The sequence below is a fragment of the Pteropus alecto genome, unplaced genomic scaffold (assembly GCF_000325575.1).
Source record: "Pteropus alecto unplaced genomic scaffold, ASM32557v1 scaffold143, whole genome shotgun sequence".
Lineage (NCBI taxonomy): Eukaryota > Metazoa > Chordata > Mammalia > Chiroptera > Pteropodidae > Pteropus > Pteropus alecto.
This window is the reverse complement of record NW_006434828.1, coordinates 117,157-139,741: the sequence shown is the minus strand read 5'-3', so window position 1 is coordinate 139,741 and position 22,585 is coordinate 117,157. Positions and strand designations below refer to the sequence as shown.

Below are 22,585 nucleotides of genomic sequence, written 5' to 3'. Positions count from 1 at the left end.
CACCGACCCGGCCAACGCCACTTGGGGGCCTACAGTCCTCGCTCGGGACGTACGTGACTACAGACCCACGGCTCGGGTGGGGTCAAAACCCTGTTCTAAGACTGACCCAGCCCCAGTCTGGCCCTGGGCCTTTCAGGGTTCGCGAATCTGCAATGCTGCCTGAGACACTGAAGCCCAGACCCCAGCTCTACCTGTCCGAAATCAAACCCAGGAAAAGGCAGAGCATCCGGGACCTCGCCGCAGGCACTGGCGGGGAAGCCATGCGCCCCAGGCCTTAGGATCCTTTCCACGAGAGCGTGCGCGTGCACACACAGTCACACACGTGGTTTCATACCTAAATGACACGAAGCCACAGCCGACCAAGGGGATGATGAACAGGCACAGGATGATCTTCCAGTTCTTGGTGTCTCGGGAAATCTCCCCATACCACTGCTTGGAGAGAAAATTCTGCAGGGAAGCGGAGACAAAGGACACGGGTCCTCATTACTGCGAGGAAGCATGGGACAGCAGGCGGCCCCTCTGCCCAGCCCCCGTGCCCCGCCCCCCGCCCCCGTAAGGAGCCCCGAATCAAGGTTCTTCTTCTTTTGTATTAGTTGCCTGGGTTCTGAGGAGCTGTGACAAACAATTTAAATTCTGTTTGATTTTCAAGTCCTTTCCCAAACTGGGTCCTATATGGTGAGATTCATTTCTGAGATAGGGAAGACATGACCCCACCTCTATCTGTTTGAAATCAAAGCCAGAGTTGAAAAGGGAGCGGCCATTGTCACCTTCATGTTGATTTGAGCTGATATGCATGAAAAAGCTTTTCCCAGACAGCACCAACCCCCGACAGGTGGGACGGGGACCTCCCATGAAGGTGGCGGTTAGGGTGCCTCTGAGAGCCACACTGCACGTCAGCACGAAAGGGGTGAGCATAGACTGGCCTCCATCGAAGGAATGCGGGGCTCTCAAAAGAACGTGTCCATCCAAGGGAGACAGGTGTGTCTCCGGGCAGGGCAAGTGGAAACCCAGGGCCGGGGGTAGGACAGGCGGCCCCACCCACCTCCCTCTGGGAAAGGACGGCTTGTCCTGCCAGCCCAGTTTTGCACAGTGCAACACCCTCCTCCGCTCACCTGTGTCTGCTTCCCTCCCTTCCCCCGCCGCTGCCCACACTCGCCCATGCTTCCGGGGCCCACCTCCAGACCAGGCTGATGCATTTAAACTCTCCATTTGAGGCCTGCTTCTGGGGGTCCTCGAACAAAGACAGGGAACGTCCAGCCTTCCTCAGTCCCATGTGCCCGCGGGGTGATGAGCACAGCGGGCCTTTACCGAGTGGCACTGCCAGGCCCCCGGTCACGGAAAGTTGTCCTCTAGCTCTGGTTCCGGGACCACCGGTGACATCTGACCCCACCCAGCAGCCTGCCTACAGGAAGCTAGCTCCCTGTCCCCTGGGCCTGCAGGGAGATTTTCCGTGAACATCGATGGAACTGGCATCTAGTTGAAACCCTCGGGACAGGAGAATGAGTCAGCGTCCCCTGGGCCCAAAGCTCTCGGACACCAGCAAGATGGGGCAGACAGTGACCGCCTTGGCAGCCAGCAAGCCTCCTGGGCAACCCCCACTGTGGTGCCGGCCTCGCTCCAGCCCACCCTGGTCCAGAGGCCAAAACGCAGCAACAGCAAGACTCGTCCCTTGTGTGAGCCTCGTCACAAACGACTGCCCCGTTTAACCTAACTTAGCTGCGATTGCAAACGACTTTTTCACGAACACTGTGCTAATTACTGGCTGCACAGTACGATGCATAAGTAAATACGATGCATGAGACGGATAATTAACATGGAATCAAATCCCAGTTCTGCTACATCCTAGCAGTGTAACCTGGAGAATGTTCTAGAACCTCCCTGAGCTCCTGAATCATCAGTAAAATGGGATGACGTTCACCATGAGGCATTCTGTATAGGTGAAATGTGGCCACGGGTGTGGCAGACAAGTGTCAGCCCGTCCAGCTCTTCCCTGTCCCCCACGTCACACCCAGCCCCTTCCGACGGGGACCACGGGTGTAAATTCTCGCCTCTGCCACCTGAGACGCCAGGTGCAAACTGCTATTAATTTAATTCGGTGCAAGAAACCTCCCATGGGCTGTGCCCACGTCATGCTAGTTTCTCTGCTGCCGACGTGAAGGGCTGGCGCCTCCCACACGGCATCTCATCGGATCCTCACAGTGTCCCTTGCCTGTCACCCCTGTTGTGCCCATTTCACAGACGGGAACCAAGGCCCCTCACTCCACACCTGACAGGACACAGTGGACTGGGACTCGGACCGGATTATGGTGCCGGACTGTCTGCTTTGTGGAAATGCAAGAATGTTCTCTCTCCCGTACCGTCTCCGGAAACACAGATCTCTGCTGGTGCGTGAACCCTGGCCCCTCCTGCAACATCGCCACCTTCCCCTGCTGCGGCCTTACACTGGAGGAGAAGGTCTGCTGACGACATTATGTCTCTCAGTGTCACTGACAGCATCTGATGGAAGAGACCCGTTTCTGGACGTGGCGTTTGCTGGCTGTGCAGTTTACCTGGACCCCGGGCTGGGCGATGAAATGCTGGTCTGTCGCCTCTACCGCCAGCTCCAAGCAGTTGCTCCCGCCCCAGGCTTCGCAGGAATAGACCAGCAATTGCTCGGCCAGGTCCTCGTCGCTGCTGTAACACTCCGTGAACAGCTCTACGGTCACAGTAGCGCCAGAGAGAGGGGAGCTGGAGGCGGGGCCAGCCAACACCCGAGCTGTCCTCCCCCGCCCCAAGCCGGTGCGAGCACCCTGGCTTGCGGAGGCCTGGAGAACACCAGCACGGCATGCTTCTCCACGGGACACGGGGCTTTCCCTTTGTGCACCATCCCCGGCACGGCTCCTCGACGCAGCATGTACCCACAGGTGCCCGCCGAACTGAGCTGCACTGAGCACGGGGACCCCCTCTTTGGTGGGGCTCAGCCGCTGGGGTGAGTATCAAGACCCTCTGCCTCCCTCTCCAGAGCATCTAGTGTACATCCTGTGCTTTCCTGGTGAGGCCTCTTTGCAGATAAGGCACAGAGCAAAACGAAACAAAACAAAACAATAAAACGAAAAGGTGTGAGAACACTGACCTACGGCCTCAAGGGCGGGCTTACGTTTCGAGACCTGATGACAAAGACATTGGAGTGGAGGTCCTCGGAAAACGGTTTTAACTATCAGGAGCCATTGCCTTATAGAGGCCAGTCAGAAATTAGTATATATCATATGTTAAAAAGAAATCATTGGACACCTTTGTTCCAACCCAGAGAAGCTAAACCCAGGAGTCTTTTTTTCATCAGCCACGATCATAGAAAAACATCAGTGCATTTCGCAGTGTGCCACATGGCAAACTTAAAACTGCCAGGTGAAACAGGAAACCACGGGCAGGTATGAAACGCTCTGCTGTTGGGGGGCTGTTAGCCCTGATTTCCCACGTTCCCTGAATAGTCCGGACCCTCTGGCCAAAGGGTGCTGAGCAGCTTTGCTCAGAGACCCTTGAACAGCAGAAGACAGACATTCCAGAACCTAGTGCGGCCTCTCCCCTCTCCCACTGAAGGTAATGAGTGATCGCGCCCTGGAGCGGGGCATGTGGGCAGGTCACCTGCAGCCCTGATTGAAGCTTCGAGTTCTCGAACTTTGGGGAGCTGCAGAGAAGGCAACACCAGCCCTTATTCATATCACTACAGGGAAATCAAGGCACAGGGACCGACCTAAGATGCTTCTCTGGCTGCTGCCTTTGCCATAAGTGATAAACCAGAGGTCTGGGGTCTTTTGTCAGCATACTAAGTGAAAGCGGCAAGCCAACTCGATGACTTGCGAGTCAGGTAAAACCTCAGAGCTGTCACAGCACCTTAACTGATAAACCAGAGGTCTGGGGTCTTTTGTCAGCATAAGTGAAAGCGGCAAGCCAACTCAATGACTTGCGAGTCAGGAAAAACCTCAGAGCTGTCACAGCACCTTAATGGCACCCAAAACAAAACACCCCAAAGCTGCCTATGGTGCTGAGTTACTCAGACCTGGGCCTGGGGAACAAGACAGGAACGAGAGAGCCCAAGGTTTCCACTTCCGTTCTTGGGGAAGTCAGTAAATGCCAGGATGCAAGGCCTGTGGCTTCTGCCACGGCGTGTGTACCCTTGACCACGGGTCTGCAGCCCTCGAATCAGGCCAGAGGCAGGAGCGTGGACATGCCGCTGACTCGGCTGCCTGGCACGCGAAGGCCACAGGCCCACATCGGCCGCCTGGCATGCCTGCACCCACGCGGCAGCCCGTCCTGGGAGCTTACCCACTGCGCAGGTCTCGTACTCATTGGCCAGCTCCTCGGACTCGCCGGCGGCGTTGATGTCCCTCTTCACCTTGGCCAGAGTCTTCAGGAGCTTGCTGGCTCCCAGGGCGGCCAGCGTGCAGCCCCTGGTCTTTTGGAGGGAGGAGGACATTAGGGTTAATCCGTAATCCCTCCAAGCGGTCGAGTCAACACCGAGGTCAGACAAGGACGAACTCACAGCAAAGGCAGGAAACGGCAAAGTCTGAACTGTTTGTAATGATTCAAGGGAAAAACTGAGATGCGCGTAAAATAGTCTTCGACTAAAACAGACTCACTGTCTTGAAAATGAAATTGGCAGATAAAAGGACAATATCAGAGGACCTGCCACGGGAAACCGACAGTAAGAGGACGGGGTGTCCACTATCAATCACACTGCTGCAGTTCCAAGCAGGTGCCAGCGTGGTTAGTGAGTCTGGGTGTGAGCTCAATACTCAGTATCCGATTGTACGTGCTAGACATGGAGAACGTAGCTTCTTTTCAACTGTCCGTAAATCATTTACAAAACCTTGTTATGTGCTGAATCACAAAGAAAAATCTCCAGAAGTTTCTCAAAGACACACCTGTCTAGGCCCTACTTCCTGTCCAATAAAGCTAGAAATTAACTTTTTATATGGAACTTAGAAACCTCGTCCACCTAGAAACGACCCCACACCTACACGCACCTGAAAAGCAGGTGCCCATTGGGTTGCCCACTAAGCACAGCTACCTTCCAGGGACCTCCCCTCCCAGGCACCTCCGTCGACATGGAAACAGCCACTGCCGTACTCATCTGACAGCGGACGTCTCATTCGATCGAGGATGTTTGAGGTCGGGAGCGAGAGTCTGGCATAGGCGTGCGCGTTTACCTGCTCCCAAATGACTTTGGAGAGTTCCCTCTTGTTCTGCAGGATGGCCCAGATGAACAGCGCTTGCAGGGGATGCCGCGTGATGGGAGACACGTCCTGGGGGGGTGGGGGTCAGAGCACATGGTCAGCGCGAGCGAAGGGAGCATCCCGGGAGCTGCACCACTCGAGAATGACAACGGGGTCGGGATGCCCTACTCAGCGCCCCGTGTTTGCAGGGCTCCCTAACTTGGCAAATGGATCCATTATAACCGCACAGGGATGGGATTTTCAGCTCCGCGTTTCACCAGGTTACCAGTATGGTTTGACACAAAACCTTTTATCTGTCATAAAAGACGACGTACAACTAGATGGAAAGGTATAAAGGGTGAAAAACTATGCTGACGGCATGTTAAAAACTGAATGGCTCCTGATGGCTGGAGAGAAAGCGACTCCCTCTCATCATACAAACCGATTTCTCATCTAGAAAAATCGTGCAAACTAAATTCTAACTTTCCTACAGTTTAAATTCGGGATCGCAACACAAAACTGCACGTATTTCTTCGAGCGTCATTCTAAGTCGCAGTCCCTATCACGTTAATTGGAATCCCAGCTCCTCTTCAGCATCCCGTATCTTCCAATGGAATTTTTCAGATAGAAAACAACTAAATGTACATATGCCTTTTAAAACCCTTACACGTTTAACGGGACCCGAACTGCGCCAGGCACAGCTATGGATCCTGCAGAGGGTTTTAACATAAGTGGCATCAAACAGACGCCTTCTAAACACTTCCGATTCTTTCAAGCACCGAGTCTCATTTAGATTTTTGCAATATATACTCACATTAAAATCCTAAAACAGCAAAAGGTAATGACCTAGTTTCCCCAGAAGCAATCCTGAGACAAGAATTTGAAGTGAGTAGTTTATCTGAGGGGTAAGCCCAGGAAAACTGAGAGTGAGCCAACGAGATCTGAGCGAAAGAACCAATAAAGGTGTATCGTCGACGAGGTGTCCTGATGGCCAACTAGGGGTGAGTCCCGCTAGGCAGCCCCACGAGCCAGTGTCGAGTGCTACCTCGGGACCGCCTCCTCCATGCGGGGCAGGAGCCGGCGTTTTTACACGCCGACTCCTGGCGGCCGTCTGGGTCTGCCCAGAGCGAGCCTTCCGCAATGAGCTGCAGGTGCTGGCATCTGGACACTGGGCCTCCTGTGCTTAAAACAGGAAGGCCTGGGAGGAAACGGCAGTGCACCCACACCCTCTCCGGGGGAAGCCTGGATTATCCCTCCGGAAAAATCCAATGCCCCTTCTATCTACAAGAGAAAAGGTGGCCGTTCTCCAGTCCTTTACACGGGCAGCTGAGAACTAGTTTAGGCAGATCGTGTCCACAAGGCTAAGCCACGAGCAGGCAGCCATTCATCTGTCCCTGCTCTGCATTAAGATGCCTTTGGCAAGGGTGTGCCACGCCACGCTTCGCAATTAAGAAAAACCACAACGAGTGGTTTGGACGATAGCACAGAGCATCAAGCGAGACATCAGAAAACTCACCAGGTACACTTATCACCTTAACTAAAAGCAGTAGAAAAAAATTAACGATGCCAATGTCTTAGCTACTTTACGAGGTCGAGAGTGGGGAAGGCGGGAGTAGAGAAATTCTCTGAAGACTCAAGAGATCAGAGAATCCAAGCACTGCTCGCGGTACATACGTGAAGCTCTATGTCTGTCTCGTCCCTGCTGTTTCTGTCTTCCTTCCGGAAGCCTCTGCGGAAATTCGCCACCAGCTTCCAGACGAAGGTGAGCAGGGCGTCGTTGTAGGAGTTCTTGGCGATCTGCAGGTTCCGATAGACGAGGGTGCTGAAGTGGTTGGAGTAGAGCTCGGTGAGCACGTCGTTGGTGAGGAACTTCCGCAGGTTCAAGCCGTTCTCCAGGAAGAGGCGGACGAACTTGGGTCTGTCCTTGATGAGGGCCGTAAACATGACTTCCTGAAGGTCAGCGGACTGAGGAGGAAGAGCAGAGAGAACACTCAGCCCAGCGAAGGAGACGCGAGGCTTTCTCTCTCAGCATCTCCAACTTCCCTCGCATTCCTGTTTGGGGATGAAACGCATCTTGTCAACTGTAACACGACACTGGATTATAGTTCAAACGTCTACACGGGGAGAGTGGCACGGGAGGATCTTTGAAATCAGCCAGCTGAGGTCCCAGATGAGACGTGGCCTCTCGCTCCTGTAAAGCGGGTATAATTATAGCCACGGAGGGATGATGCCGGTCAAGGATTTGTCCCCGTGCCTGGCAGAGAGGAAGCGCTCGGTCGGGGATCGGGGCAAAGTGGACCTCACACCACTTTGTTCCTGATAAAACATATCCCAGAGGAGCTTATTGAGAATCTTAATATAGAAAATCAGTGTGTACTTCAGACACAGACCGCTGGTCTACAGGCTCTCGAGATCTGATCTCAGACACGTTTTGCTTGTCATCCATAGTATTTCTTACAATTCGATTCAGTTGCCAACATAAAAAATTAGAAGGTTCATAAAAATCCCTATTTCCAACATTAAAATCCAGAAGCTCTGACAACATGGAGAACCATTGGCTGGAGCCAGGTGGCGGCTACCCCCGAAGCCCAGGCCCTCCAGCCCCCAGGGCTCCCACCAGTCATCACTGTCAGCCAGCCCACTTTACTCATGTTACTCGCCCGACCCCTGGTTCGGGTGACTGTCCCCTGCCAAGGGCAGCCTTAGCAGTTTCTGTTTCTGTCTAATGTTGGACTCCTGGGGATCACACTTTGCCTGGAGAAGAAAATGCCAAGGGTCCCTTGAGTCCCCACGCTGGGGCTCCAGGTGGGATAGGAAAGAGAAGAGGTGGCCGCAGCTGCACAGTCTCTGTCCTCGAGGCGTGTCCCCTGTGCCCAGAGTTTCCTTCTATGTCTGCTTGCCTTTCCATTGGTCACACACTGGCTAGCACGGGGCAGTGGTCCTCAGACTTCAGAGTCGCCTGGAGGGCTTACTAAAACCCAGGTTCTGGAGGCAACCTCAGAATCTCTCCGTTAAAGAGCCTGAGCTAGAGTCAGATCATTTGTCTGGCTAACAAGTTCTGAGGTCAGGCCCACGCTCTGCAGGCCCGGGGAGCATGCCTTGAGGACCCCTGGCATACGAGAAGGAGAAAGGCTTCACAGGCGGACACACCTCTGCTTCCAAACCTTGGTTCTACCATTACCCAGACGCGTGACCTAGAACAAGATCGTGTCTCTGGGCCTCCATTTGTTCTTCTGTGAAACAGGTACTTAAGGGGATGAAATGAGATAACGTAGGTCAAGATGCTTTGAGAAATTCAAGTTCAGAGCAGGCCCTCAAAAAACCATCAGTGACTCCCCATCTTGTAGTACCCGTGCATCCCGCTTATTAACCAGCCAAATAAGATGTTCCTCACTATGGGCTGGCATGAGGGGCGAGTGAACTAACATGATGAGACTTCATGCAGTGTAAAAGGTTACACCAATACTACTGTTTTCCAACGATTCTTATGCATCTTTACACAAATACTTACAGAGTTCATAATACAAGCCAATGTTCTAAGCACTATAGACACATTGTGTGATTTAATCATCATTAATAACCCACCCAGAGAGGTAGGTGCTGCCACCCTCATCTCCAATCTCAGGGGAGTGTGGTGTGCTGGTTAACACTTAACGACCAGCTCTCTGGAAGAACATGACCAACCCTGATTAGTAGTCTCTGCCGATTCCTGAGGTGTAAATGTTCCCTCCGCAGCTAGTCTCCAGCTGCCAGTGTGACATCACGGGATGCAGAATTGAGAATAGACACGAAGTAGCACATCACCTGTAGTATTCCAATATGCAGATCCAACAGACAGAAACGACCTCCAGAGCACGGGGAATGGTAAATGTAGTAAAATAATTAAAAAGTGATGTTTCGATTACTTATTATCTTTGTTTTTAATAAACATGTATTTAATTCTAAGTTATACAGTTGAATTTTTTGTGACAGTATTTCAACAACTGACTCACAAAATCTCTAAAACTTTAGCAGTCAGTTCTTGCAAGCTGGCATGAGCTGGTCCCAACACACCACTGGACGAGGAAACTGAGACGTAGAGAGGTTGAGAGGTTGAGTCACTGGCAGAGGTTAAGCGATGCCATTGGTCTGGCCCCAGAGCCTGTGCTTCACCATTATGCCCTTCGCCCTTAACTATCTTAGGCTGAGTTTATCAAATTAAATATATCTTCATTGAGGGCCCGAGTTTATGTTTATTAGTACCATCTGACCTTCTTTAAATGGGCCATTTCACACACAGAGATCCATTTGTAAATCAATTAATTAGATGTACTTATAATCCCACTTTCCTTCAAGTAACTAAACCCTTGCAATGTGCAATAGGGTTCATTAAACTGCAAAGACCAAACACAAGACAATGAATAACTTCAAAATCCATAAGCCATTCCTTTATTTGCACTCTATTACTGAAACTGATCACATGTTAATAGAAATCGAGTCTTCCTCTTTGATTACGCAAAAGTAGGCCTACAAGTGTCTTCTGAACCTTGGCTACAGAGGATGACAGTTATGAAACATACACCCTTTCGAATCTACACATAAAATTAAATCAATTCTAGCTGCCCACTAACGACTCGAATTAATTCAGAAGAGCTGAAAACGAAGAGGCGCACAGATCCAAGTGTGAGGGTTTGTAACTGCTACCACGAAACACAGCCCCCGAGGCTGATTTAACTTCAGCTGTGCACGAGAGGACACTACGAGGAAATGTAGGTCTACAACTGATCAAAGTAAAAGTGAGAAGGTCAGTCTACTGAAAAAGAAACGTGTTTATTGGACATAAAACGTCCATATTTAAGGTGCTCATTGAGCTGGGCGTCCTGACTCTCCAGCTCTCAGACTTCAGTGCACGTATCTTCAATCGCATTATGCTGGTTTCCCCTTAGGCATCTTACTGCTCTCTCTCCAGAACTGAGCTAGGCAGACGGGGCCAGGTACGAAATGAGTGCTGCTGCCTGGATTGTCAGCTGGGCTCCTCTGATACCCTTTCAGTCACCTGCACTTATTTTCCCCATCCTTCTGCCGTCCGCCCCCAGTCTGCACCTCTGCATCCAGAAGGAGCAGCAGCTCTCACACTGCAGCCGAGTGAGGGCCGTAAACTCTGGACGGTGTGAGCGGACTCAGATTTTCCCCCGTCCGTGCATTTATTTTTATTATCTCTTCACGACAAACCTACCAGTTAACGTTATCATCCCATACTACAGAACGAGAAAGTGAGGCTGGGCAACATCAAAATAGAATGGTCCTTGATGAGATTCAACGCTGAATCTTGTCAGAAATGGACCAGACCCGACACCAGACTAACCCGGGAAAGCTTCTTATTTACCTCCCATCGGCGGTCATTGGTGAAAATCTCATCATTGGCTAAGTCCAGCTGGTTCCACTCCAGCAGAAGCTTCAGCTGCCCATTCCAGTTATCCTTATCCTGTTCATTGGTGCTAAAGGCTGTAAGAGGATGGAAAAGAAAACTCAGCAAAGACCCAGAAATAAGAGTCAGAGCCATTCTATATGGCCAATTATCAGAGTGGCGTATCACAGGAGATCCTAAGCGTATTCTTCTAGAACCAAACACTCCCGATTGTCATTTCGCTTCGTTTTCACTCGTTCTCATGGAGACTCTGTACTTCCCAAAGTATAGAGTGAGGATCAGTTCAGGCAACAGTAGTATCTTTCCATTTCACATCCTTACAGTGTAACTATGGTATACTGATATTTTTCCATAGATTCCGATTCCATAAATGTTATATTTCAAGGACCGTATCTATCTTATACTATATCTAAATCTGTGAAATAATGAGCCATATTTGTCTTTCCCAGAGCTAATATATTCTGTATCTATGTTGCTGTATAGATATAAATCCCATTTTAATAAAAATTCGTACCACCAAATTTCTGGCAAGCGCAATAAGAACGATTCTAATAAAAAGCTAATATTTAAATCGCACTTCATATGTGCCTTGCCCTACTCTGCATCTTACAACCATAATCGGGCGACAACTCCAGACGTCCTTGGCAAGGAACTATTGACGTCGAGTGTCAGCCACCTTGATGAAATTCTAGGACAACAAAGATCACAGATAAGAATTTTTAACCCGAGCTTCATTGCTAAGCTTCAGGCGATCTATAAATCCGGAAGCTGAATCCAGAGTCACTGATGTACGTGAGGCGTGTGTACATGTGCACACACGCACGTGGGACCCCAGGACAAAGGCCCGCAGCTTTAGCACACGCTCAAAGGAATCTGAGATGCAGAAAACGATTTTAAACCACTGTTAGAGACAAGTCTTTGAAAAATGCTGTGATTGGATCTCACCAGTATTTTAATAACATCAAATTTTTGTTCTATTAAAAACATACAACCAAGGAGGTTTAATCCATCGGGTCAATCAACAGTCATTATTCTAGCTTCCAATCAATGATAATCAAAATTAAGTGCAAGATTATGGTTCAATAAAGCTGTTTTAAAAATATAAATGCAAGTCACAGAAAGCAACACAAAGCCGAAACTTCCAGATGGGCTATTTTTACTCACCTTTGTACAAAGCATAGGAAATAGCGTTGCTCACAATTTCGTCCCCAGCTTCTTCCATTTTTATAACTGTTAACAGATGAGAACTTTCGAGAATTTCTTTGAGCTGGCAACATTTAAAGAACAGAGTTGTCAGCCAACTGATTTTAGACCCGAGGAGCACAAACTTCGCTCTTTTGGTGAGAAATCTTTTATTCCATTTTTTTTAAAAAGACCATCTGCAGGGGAGTTCCAGATCTCCTTCCCTCGCCTACGGCACCTGTATCCACAGCATCTAATTTCTAAATTAGGATAATGAGTCGTGGACCACAATGAGAATAGAGGACTGGTTACAAAGGCACACATATCAAAAAGCTCCCATCCGAAAGCTGAGAGACTCATTGACCGGGGAGTGTGTGTGCCCTTGCACGTGTGTGTGTGTGCACTTGCGTATGACCAAGCCTGGCACGTAGTAGGTGCTCAATTGTTGAATGAGTGGATAAATGAGGAAAGGGCAACAGAAAATCACAGAAATGGTCCCAGTGCAGTCATAAGGGCTTAAACCACAGGAAGGAAAAGCTCCCCATCAGGCCTTTAATAAGCCGTCTATCTTCCGCTCACGATTTCTACCTTCACTGCCATCTTATGGCTCCTCAGGTAAGCCATGCTTGCATCGCACCTCAGGACCTTTGCACATGCTGTTCTCACCATCATTATCCCAGCCTTCAGCCCGCTAACTCCATCCAGCCTTCACATCGCAGCCCCCATGTCCCTTCCTTGTGACGCCTTCCCCTGAGATGCCTTCCACGCCAGGCCAGGCTCCCTTAGCTCATGCCCCTCTGTATCCATGCTACCTTTCTTCAGAATGCCCAGTGCAGCTTGAAATTACACAACGCATTGAATTATGATCGCTCAACATGAACTTCCTTTCAATTTCTGTTTCCTCCGTGAGGACGAGGACCCTTTCTATCGTGCGTGCTATTCTTTCTGAAGTGCCTGCTCCAGAACCTGTCAGATAGTATGTGCTCCATAAATATCAATTAAATACATGTATATATTAAATAAATGAATGAATGATATTTAGGCCGACTGATAGATTCGGGGGCTATGAAGGGTCAAGTTCTTGAGAAGGTGAGGAGCAGGTGCAGGGGAAGAGCTCAGAGAGAACAGGTGGGAGAGGAGGGCATGGTCCCAGTGGAGAAGGTCTGGGTCCCTCTGGAGAAACGGAGACCGGGTTTTGGAGTTAGCTGTCCACAGGATCACTGAGGTCATCCACACTCAGCCTAAGAGGTCGCTCAATTAATATCTGACTGAAGGTATACATTCATTCATTAATAATCCTACTCTTGAGGTCAGTCTTTGGGAAAATCTGTACCGACTGCAAAACCCCACATGTGTAATGAAAATCCCAGACTCATTTTCATTATTGATGTATGTCTTCTTACTGACATGATTATAATTACGATCTGTCATTAGCATATTAGATATGAATATGAATTAGATATGAATCCCACAAAGGACAACGTAATCGCAGAAACTGAAATGGGTCTGGCCGTCAGCCTGTTTCACATAAGCCGCCTGTAATGGTTTTCCTGAGGCAGAAATCACAATCGCTCACAAAGGGTGACCCATTAGGGGACCCATTAGGTCATGACCTTTAGGACAGGACCTGATCTGGAACCTACGGCCAAGCTGCATGAGGAGTAAGAGGAAAGTCACCGGAACAGACCCAGGGCCACCTTTGGTGGGCCAGTTAAGGGTGATCCGTCCCCTCCTCTGCAGGTGTCCTTGAACCGGCCACTGAATCCCTTCCGCCCATCACTGGAAACTGCCTCGAATGCGGCACCCAACACACATCGTCTTACGCTGATATTTACACTTGGGGACTGCTCCACTGGTCCGTTTGGAATGACTCGAACTGTTTAGATCTGAATATGTGGAGAATCAAAAATCTAGAAGCACTTTGGGGCGGGAGGGCTCCTTTCCATCACCCACGTGTTTCCATGCAGAGAGAGCTCCATCCGAATTGGACCCTGGACATTCTCCACCACGTCACTTACTGCTCAGGATGAGGGAGCGACACATCCGAATGGCGACTCGGTCTTGCCAGCCAGCCCTTTCCTGCTTCTCCGCTGGGATCTGCTCCTTGCAGAGTGCAGAGTGCTCATGCTCTGGTCTGCTGTGAGCCACACACCTCGCCTGGTCAGGGGGCAGCAGATGCCCAGGGCTGCCTCTGTCTGCGTGCGCTCATCTGTCTCATTCTGGGTCTCAGCATGAGGAGGCCACTGTGGCTGCGCCCCTAAGCCACACCCTTCGACTTTGCCTTCATCATCAATGAAGCTGATAAAATTTTGACCACCTGGTTCTTTGTGTCTGTCTCACAACTAAACTTGGTCAACAAATAAGAAAATCCCAGCATGAACTTTCAAATAAAACTACCAGCTTTACCTTTTTCGGTAAAATCTTCAAAATGCAATATCACACATAGGAACATCCTATACGTGTTTGTTGGGCAGGGCATCCATCAACACCAACACTGACTCTCGGCTATGAGAAGGAGATGCATCTGCGTTTTTCAATTCTTTAGATAATGAGGCTCATTCCGGAAAGGACTTGTTTCCTGGTCATATCGATCCTGCTTCGTCTCGTCAGGATGATGGCCTGGCTGCTCACTCGTCCAGAGTTAACGTAGGCCAAGAGGGCCCCACTCGTGTTAATTTACTACCGAGAACCCGGCCGCCTAGAAGGCTCTGTTGATTTTTCTCCACATTTACAAGAAGCGAGAAGATTATCTCCACCATTCCAAGGTTTCCGTTTGCTAAATTTGACATTTTGAGGCTCTTCCCACAACGGTTGAAATGCCAATCTAGTTCAGGATTTTTTACATTATTATTTATACTAAATCCAACCTTCGACCCTCAAGATGAAATGGACTCTACGATTCAAATGACTTGTGTTATTCATGGTCTGCTCTTTCCTCTACGGAAAAAATTCCAAGTGACAGGACACGCTCCTAAAAAATGTCCACATATAGAAAGCCATCTTTGAATGAGCTGATGTGAATGCACCTACTGATATCACTGTGAGCGTTCTAACAAGCTGAGCCGTCAAGAAAATGAAAGTCATTTCAAGTCGACAGCGGTCATAAAACAGAGAAAAATGAGGGCGCACAGGGCTGTATTAGAAGTGTAATAGATATTCTGATAAGGCCATATTTCTTACATGATCTAATGAGAAAGGTGAGAGATTCCGAATTGAATCATAGGCCAGTTATTCCAGAAAGGCAATTATTCTGTAGAAACAGCTTCTCCGATATAGATAGCCGTAGACTCAAATTAGAATCTGCATTTCTAAAACAGCATCGCCCGGGATTCCCTCCCTCCACAGCCACTGATGCACACACAATACAGTGCGCCCAAAATGTTTGTTGACATCGCAGCATATAAGAAGGGTTACCAGCTTTGCAAGCAGACAGACTGGAGTTTAAACCCCAACTGCTACTGCCTCGAGAGGTATGGAGACTCGGAGAGTCATTTAACTTATGTGAGCTTCGATTTCCCGTAAGAAGGTGGTTTGGGGCGGAATACGGCTTCAAAGTCACTGAGAACGTACAAAGCCCCAGCAGCCACGGGTGGGGCTGGGCATTTCAGGCGTCCTCCCTCCCGCCCCGCCCCACCCAGGGCGCTAAGCCCCCCGCAACTTACCCATCTGATCCAGCTCTCGGTCTCCTCCTCCGGCAGCCGTGCCACGGTGCGGGGTAAGAAGCGCACCAACTTCTCCTTGACGATGGAGGACGTCAGGGTGTCCTCCACCTCCACCAGGCTCGCGATCACATCGGCGACCTGCCCCGAGCCTTCCACCACCACGCAGGGGATTTTACTTTTGATGGAGGTGTTGATGGCCTGGGAGAAGGAGAGACGGGGCTGACCCAGCGGACGAGACGCTGGGGGTCACCAGAACCCCGCTTGAGACCGAGGTTCTCAAATACGCTGACACACCCTGCATTTGGGGTTTTATTTTCGATCAGAAGCTAACATATGTTTGCCATTGCTTTATGAACGAGACACGTAAGCCAGTGGAGTCACATCCCGTGCTAATACCAAATGTAATAAGGACGTGCGTGACTAGCGGAAGTTTTCCGTAAGTGACGCTTGAAAATATCCCCAGGTACAGGACTGAGCCTTCCGAACATCGCCACCACCGATCTGAGTGACAGCTCTTAAGATGGTATTCCACATGATCATTGCTAGCGTCTCTGAGGCACCTGAAAATACCTTCCAGGCAGCAGCTGCAGATTCATATCATGTTGACTCACATGTTTGCTCCTTAATTAATTTCCCTTGCTCCTTTATTAAAAGAGAATAAAAATATCCTTGCTTCCTAGATAAACACCTGCCACACTTTTATTTCCTATACAGAGACCACAGAGACCAGCACAGGGGAATCGGGTCTTAAGAATTTTAATCCCTTGACGAGACGAAGTGCTCTGCATACAAGTACGGAAGAAACTGTAAAGCCCCTTCCTGTAGGCTGAACAGTTTCCTTAAGAAAGACGCTGCCCCTAAAGTGTGTGGTCCCTTCATCAGAGCAGGCAGGAGGCTGATCCCCAGCAGACCGGGGTCCCATCTTCTGCTCACTGCCTGCACTAAAGGTGGGTGTCGGGGTTGGGCTGCGGCGGGCGTGGGGATGACACGCGGCTGAAAGGTGAGGGGCTAAAGAGCTGAGGTGATGCTCAGCTGGCAGCGTCTCCTCCTCTCCCCCGCTCTGCGTGTTATGAACTTCTGGAAAGTGCTATGGAAATGCAGGTCCCTCGGCCTGCAGCGGCTGTCTGGGAAGCTGAACTGTAAATCTACATTTTGAGAAAGATAACATACGGAGCCATCTTTCAATTACTTTCTCTCGATTTCTTTCTCTTTTACGTGGACGCTTCTGCAAGCGCTCACATGCTGAAAACTGCATATTGAAAAAAATCTCTAATTTTCCCCTGGAAAGTCTTTGCCTGAAAGACTTTTATTTAACAATATTCTCAGTAGTAGAGCTCAAAGCAGGAGCTCAATAAATACCTGTGGATGACTGACGGACTGAATATATGAATGAATGAATAAATGAATGAAGGAAAATAATCTTTTTTATATTAAAGAATAAACAAAGATAAGTGCTAGGTTACGATTCCAAATAACCTTGTCAGAAATTTCGTGTAATTCTAGGGGTGTACTCTGGTAAACGGAGGAGAGAGGATCGTGGTCTCAGATATCTATAATCTAAACCTATCTTAGAGTTAAAACGGGGTAGCAGAAGTCAGGGGATATGCAAGTCAATGTGGAAATTCATTAAAAGAGGGAGTTAAAATTATGTTCTTGTAATGTCCTATTCCTAGAAAAATGAGATCATGAAAATGACCTCATGCCTTCAATCCCTGACTAAAATGCAGTCACCTGGATGCTTTTTAAGAAGTCAGACAGACGCCCAGCTGTAGGCAAGACGATCGCGGTACTCTAGGGTCTACAGGGACTGGGCGGGACACAGCCCAACCCTGTGGACTCACTCGAGGTGCTTCCCATGATCCCAGAGTCACTCAGGGCCTCGCGGTCCTTCAGGTGGGTGGAGTCCTTACCTGCCTGGGAGGCACATGGGTGGGCTTTAGGTGGTCTAGGAACACCGATTTGGGGGCACTCGGTGTATATGATCACAGGTCATCTCCAGGCAGATGGGGCGGCAGGCAGAATACGGTCCTTAAGTCTCACGACTAATGTCAACCCTTCTCTTTGGCAGGTCGATGGCCGAAGCCAACACTGAATATTCAGGCTATTTACGTCACTTCAAGTTCTCTTCCTAAATCTCCTCAGTTGATGAAACAATTTTAACCGGTTAGGGAAACACCGTGTGGTGGGAAAAACGCTACCTACTTGCTGCAGTAAAATAAATTAACCAGTTTAGATCAGGTAAGCCCCAAACCCTGAACTTACAAATGTGCTGGGTAAGCTTGTTAACCCATCTTCTAGAAAACCGAAGCAAGACTCACTTTCAAAGTCTCTTTTCCACCTCCTTGGGCAAAACACACAATGGGGATCTTGCCACCGTAGTTGGAATCTGCAAAACATGGGAGGCAAGACTTGCCTGGGGCTCACTGGACACCCTCATTCGACAGGATACTCTAGTGGACAAATTCTTAACGACCACCTACACTTGGGTGACAATTCCCCATTTGAAAATAATGACATCTATATAAAAGATTTTAACCAAATGACTTGACCTATTCTTTATTTTTTTTAAAAAAAAATAAAGACTCACCTATCTTAACGTAGAGGCGGACCAGAAGCTTCTGCCCTATGGACTTGAGGCATGGGGTGATCAGTACAGATGTCACGGGTTTGACTATGTGCTCACTGATCATGATGGATGTGTCTTTGTGCCCCAAACCGCTAATAGCATGACACGGGTCATGTTGCAATTTGTTACTGATATTAGAAATGATAGTCTACGGCCACGCCACCCTGAACAAGCCCGATCTCGTCTGATCTCGGAAGCTAAGCAGGGTCGGGCCTGGTTAGTACTTGGAAGGGAGACCACCTAGGAAGACCAGGTGCTGTAGGCGTTAATAAAAAAAATTTGTTTTAATTCAAAAAATAAGTTAAATAAATTACAATATAAAATTAAATAAATAAAATAAAAATAAATAAATAATGAAAAATAAATTAAAATAAAAAATAAATTAAAATAAAATTAAAAAATGCTAACATCTGTAAATGATTTACTTTTGCTAATATATATATATTAGGCCAGGTTCAATTTTATCTTTACAATAGTTACACTCTCACTCATTTGCATAATCCTTTCTTGAGTGGGTCAAAAATTTGCATACATGTTCTCTCAAGTGAGATATAAATGTCTCATATAAATGTCTTCCTTTACGAATGTCCCACTGAGAAAGGGGTACAGGTGAGAACACTTCCAACACCCTGTTGTGGAGTCTATCACTGCATCATAAGACAACCGGTTCCACAACATCAGTATCTTAATACTAATATCTCAATGACAGGAAGAGTCTGTCACTTTTCATGGCAAATAAGGGCTTTCACTCAGTTTCTGTATTTGCCCCTTTATCGGTGGTCTATTATACAGAAGTAGCCAAGATTCAAAGAAATAAACCATTCTAGTGGAAAACCAGATGGTTGGTTTTTATTATTTCTGTGCCAGCTAATTGCATTGCTTTGTAAGCTCATATTTGCCACTGTGGATTTCACTTGTTTTTAAGTGTTGTTTAGCAGAGGCGGAGACAGCCGCCTTTCTATACGGACACAGCAGAGCGGGACAAGGCAGCGTTTGTCATTGCTGCAGCACGATGGCGGGTTCCTATCACGATGGCCCTGGCAGAAGCGCTCCTAGTACGTTAAAGAAAAAAAGAGGAAAAAAAAAAACGACTCTTCTTTGGCAATAGGACACCTAGTCTGGTGGGTCCCCGAGTCTCACTCAGTAATCGGTCGCTATCGTTATTGGTGCTGCTGCTACTCTCTCGTTACTACGTCTGTCTAACGGTCCACTTTCCAGACCCTGACCTTGAATGGTGCGCTCCGAGATGTACTTCTCCAGCTGATTCCGGAGCTTCGCTTCGACTGTGGGGTGCCCATGGCAGCCGTTGTCCACCAGCAGCAGGTGGGTGTGATTGCTATCCAGGATGTACAGAGGGTCTCTCTTAAAGTCATCCATGATGTACTGAGCCGAGAAGCACCCCTGAGAAGCACACGGAAACCTGTCTTAGCGATGTTATTTGTGGGCCGAGATGCATGATGACATTTCTGTATGTTCATTTGAAGGCCAGCCCTTTGGGTTCACCTACTCTGATGCATCCTCCCAGAGTCCTGAGTTCAAGAAGGGACTTAGAGATCTTATAGTACCGGCCTTCGTTTTACTACGAAGACATGAAGGTTCCGAATGGTTGGGTCACTCGTCTATTTTCACATAAATGGCCAGTGACAGTGTAAGGATCAGATTCCCAGTCCAGCTCTTGATCCATCACCCTGTGCTCTTTTGAATGAATTCATGGACACTGATAGCATTCAGGAAAGGCTAGCATGCATGGAAAAATAATATACACGTACACACACACACACATACACACACACACACACACACACAAACACATATATTTGTGTGAAAGGTCACCCAGGAACCATCAGGGCTGTTTCCAGGAGTCAGGCCATTAGATTACAGCTTAAAGGAGAAACATAACCCAACAGAAGCAAAAAGACATTTCATACTCGACATTCAGTCTTGATTCAAAAAATTTAAAAAACTAGAAATAAAAGAAGGATGTCTTACGATACTTTCTAAAAACATACATATTTGGAACCTTTCTCCAAATCCTATTCGCTGCTGAGATACCAGACTCATTCTCACTAACTGGGAAACCAGGTATGTTGGATGCGGTCAGCTTACCTGCTGTCATCCGTTATTTAACATGACACTGGACATTTTAGCCAAGACAACAAGATGGGCAAAAAATGCAAAGTATAATTAAACGGAAGAGTTATTTTTTAAAATAACACTATTTACCAATAATATGGTGGCAAACATATGACACCCAGAGAATCTACTGAAAACTGCTAGAACAAGAGTTTATATATTGTCCGATTCAAAATAACAAACCCCTTTTTATATACATACCAGCAAAAATCGCTTCAAAAGTTACATTGAATAGATGCCCCATTCTCAACAATAAAAATATCAAATCTCTAGAAATAACGGTAAGTAGAAATATGCAGGACCTAATGAGGAGAACTACAAACTTTCTTGAAAAATCACAGGCTTGCATAAACTGAGAGACATATCATATGACTAGATGAGGACTTGATACCATCACAACTTCCATTTTTCCTGCATCGGCTTGTAGGTTTAACACAATTCCACTCAGTGTGAAATTTTACTGTGTTGTTCTTTTTATTTTATCGTGGCTGTATCCTGACAAAGGAATTTGTCTTGTGGTTGTATGTTGACAAAAGATAATGATGAGTGGAGGTGTGGGCCATCTTTTTTCATGCTTATGTTAACACGACAATGATTTTTAAAGTGTCGTACGGACCCAAGGGAGAACAGCTCCCCCAGCCACTCCCACCCCCAAAGTTGGCATTTGATAGGAAGGCGTTTGCCATCCCTGGCAGAGTATCTAGTAATAACGACAGAAGCCACCATTCGATGAACTGGTGCCATAACTACACGAGGTTATTCCAAAAATGTGGAGAAGGCATCTCTCTGCAGACGACGCAGCTGGAAAAGGAGGGCACACTCCCACCCGGACTCCCCGTCCCCAAAACCTCCTCCCCGCTCTCCGCCACACTGCACGCCCGCTCTCTGCCACACTGCACGCCCGCTCTCCTCTGCTGCCGGGAACGTCAGAAATGGGAACAGACGCGAAAGCAAAATAAGCTTTAAAGATAAAAAGGACCACGGAAGCTCCCCGCATGCTGAATACTTACTGCCTAAACGTCTAAGGAATCCCAGAAGGGAGGAGGCGTAGACTAAATCGGGACTGCCCGGCGTGTGGCCCAAAGCTTCTGGGCGGAGGACACCTGTTGCTTAGAAAGTCCTCATCTCATTGCTGTTTTCAGAATTTCACACTTGATACAAAACCCCACATGTCTGCCTTGTATTTTCAAACGTGAGATGCACGTTTGATTGCCCTCTGAATATGTTCGCAGGAAACTGTGGAGGAGGGGTGACCCTCAACCCTCACGATGACGGTTAACTAGGAGCTGCAGCATTAACTTCAATCCCCATGAGTGTGGCCAAGCAACAAGGTATGGCACCCAGGCTGAGCCCTTCTGGGATGTATTAAGAATAAAGAACCTGAGCCTAACGCAATTTGCTGGGAACAGATTTTACTGAATGAAACACATCCACTGGCAACTCCTGCCCAGGGCCGATTATGTCATCCTCATAAAGCCTTTCTTGTAAGGCCGGCTCTCCCGTGAGCTGACTCCGTCACAGAGCCTGGGGTCAGGCCACAGCCCAGGCCACGGTCCTCCTCCCATGGGACCTCGCAGACCTCTTCCCGCCCTGCCTGTACCTCGATGTCACAATTCCTGATGAGGGTGTCCCTGTTGGAGACCATGCCCCAGGCCGCTATGCCGATGGCCACGATGTTCTCCGAGTTCTTTGGTGTTGTCTCTCACCACCTCCCCGATGTACTTCATCAGACCATAATGGGTGCCTCCGGTGAGAATCCAAGCGCCTGTCAAGGAGGGATACGAGCACGCGCTCAGCCAGCTGGGCCAAGGCTCCCATCCTGGGCTGGGGAACCCCGAGAGGCCCTCCGCCCACGAGCAGGACACGGCGCTGCCGGCTGTGCGGTGGGATGAGCCTCCCCAACAAGCCCATGGGAAGGAAGGAAGGGGAGGGTCTCAGAGCCTCTAAGACACGCGAGTTAGATACAGGCTCTGCCCGCGCCAGACCCACAGCATCGCACTCTCCGGGAGGCGGGGCCGGGGGCGCGCATGGTGACCTGTCCCTCAGGTAAATGTTTTTATGGGTAATAAATGCCCAGTCTGAGCCTCTGAACAACTCAGGCGGTGCCCCCCGTGGGGAGCGGGCCTTCTGCCACCAGGCCCGCACCCCATCTCATGAATCTGGGCCATCTTCCCGGCCTGACCCCGCTGCCTACGATTTAACTCTACAGTCACACAGTTTCGCACACTGGTATTTTAACTCTTACACTTGGCGATCTTCACAACGTCTGGGGTTTTGCATGGTTTTTGGTTTGGTTTGGTTTCCAAAGTTCAAAGAAATCAAAGACCCACAAAATAGTACTTAGCATAATCATAGAGTCTAAAATCGGAAGGGCCTAGCCCCA

General features: G+C 48.7%; 1 protein-coding gene and 1 non-coding gene across 2 annotated transcripts in view; one reads left to right on the top strand and one right to left on the bottom strand.

Annotated features, from left to right (window-relative positions):
* Nucleotides 1–22,585, bottom strand: part of TRPM8 (transient receptor potential cation channel subfamily M member 8) — a 108,021-nt gene that overhangs the window by 30,260 nt on the left and 55,176 nt on the right. The window contains 12 exon segments of the mRNA XM_006909887.2: nt 311–447; nt 2,550–2,695; nt 4,303–4,432; nt 5,187–5,282; nt 6,867–7,157; nt 10,558–10,676; nt 11,764–11,866; nt 15,444–15,641; nt 17,762–17,829; nt 19,296–19,470; nt 21,803–21,893; nt 21,895–21,967. Coding sequence (XP_006909949.1) covers nt 311–447; nt 2,550–2,695; nt 4,303–4,432; nt 5,187–5,282; nt 6,867–7,157; nt 10,558–10,676; nt 11,764–11,866; nt 15,444–15,641; nt 17,762–17,829; nt 19,296–19,470; nt 21,803–21,893; nt 21,895–21,967 — 1,627 coding nt within the window.
* LOC112478343 lies at nt 18,216–18,334 on the top strand. Its single transcript, XR_003045787.1, has one exon. It is a non-coding gene; the product is annotated as a 5S ribosomal RNA (ribosomal RNA).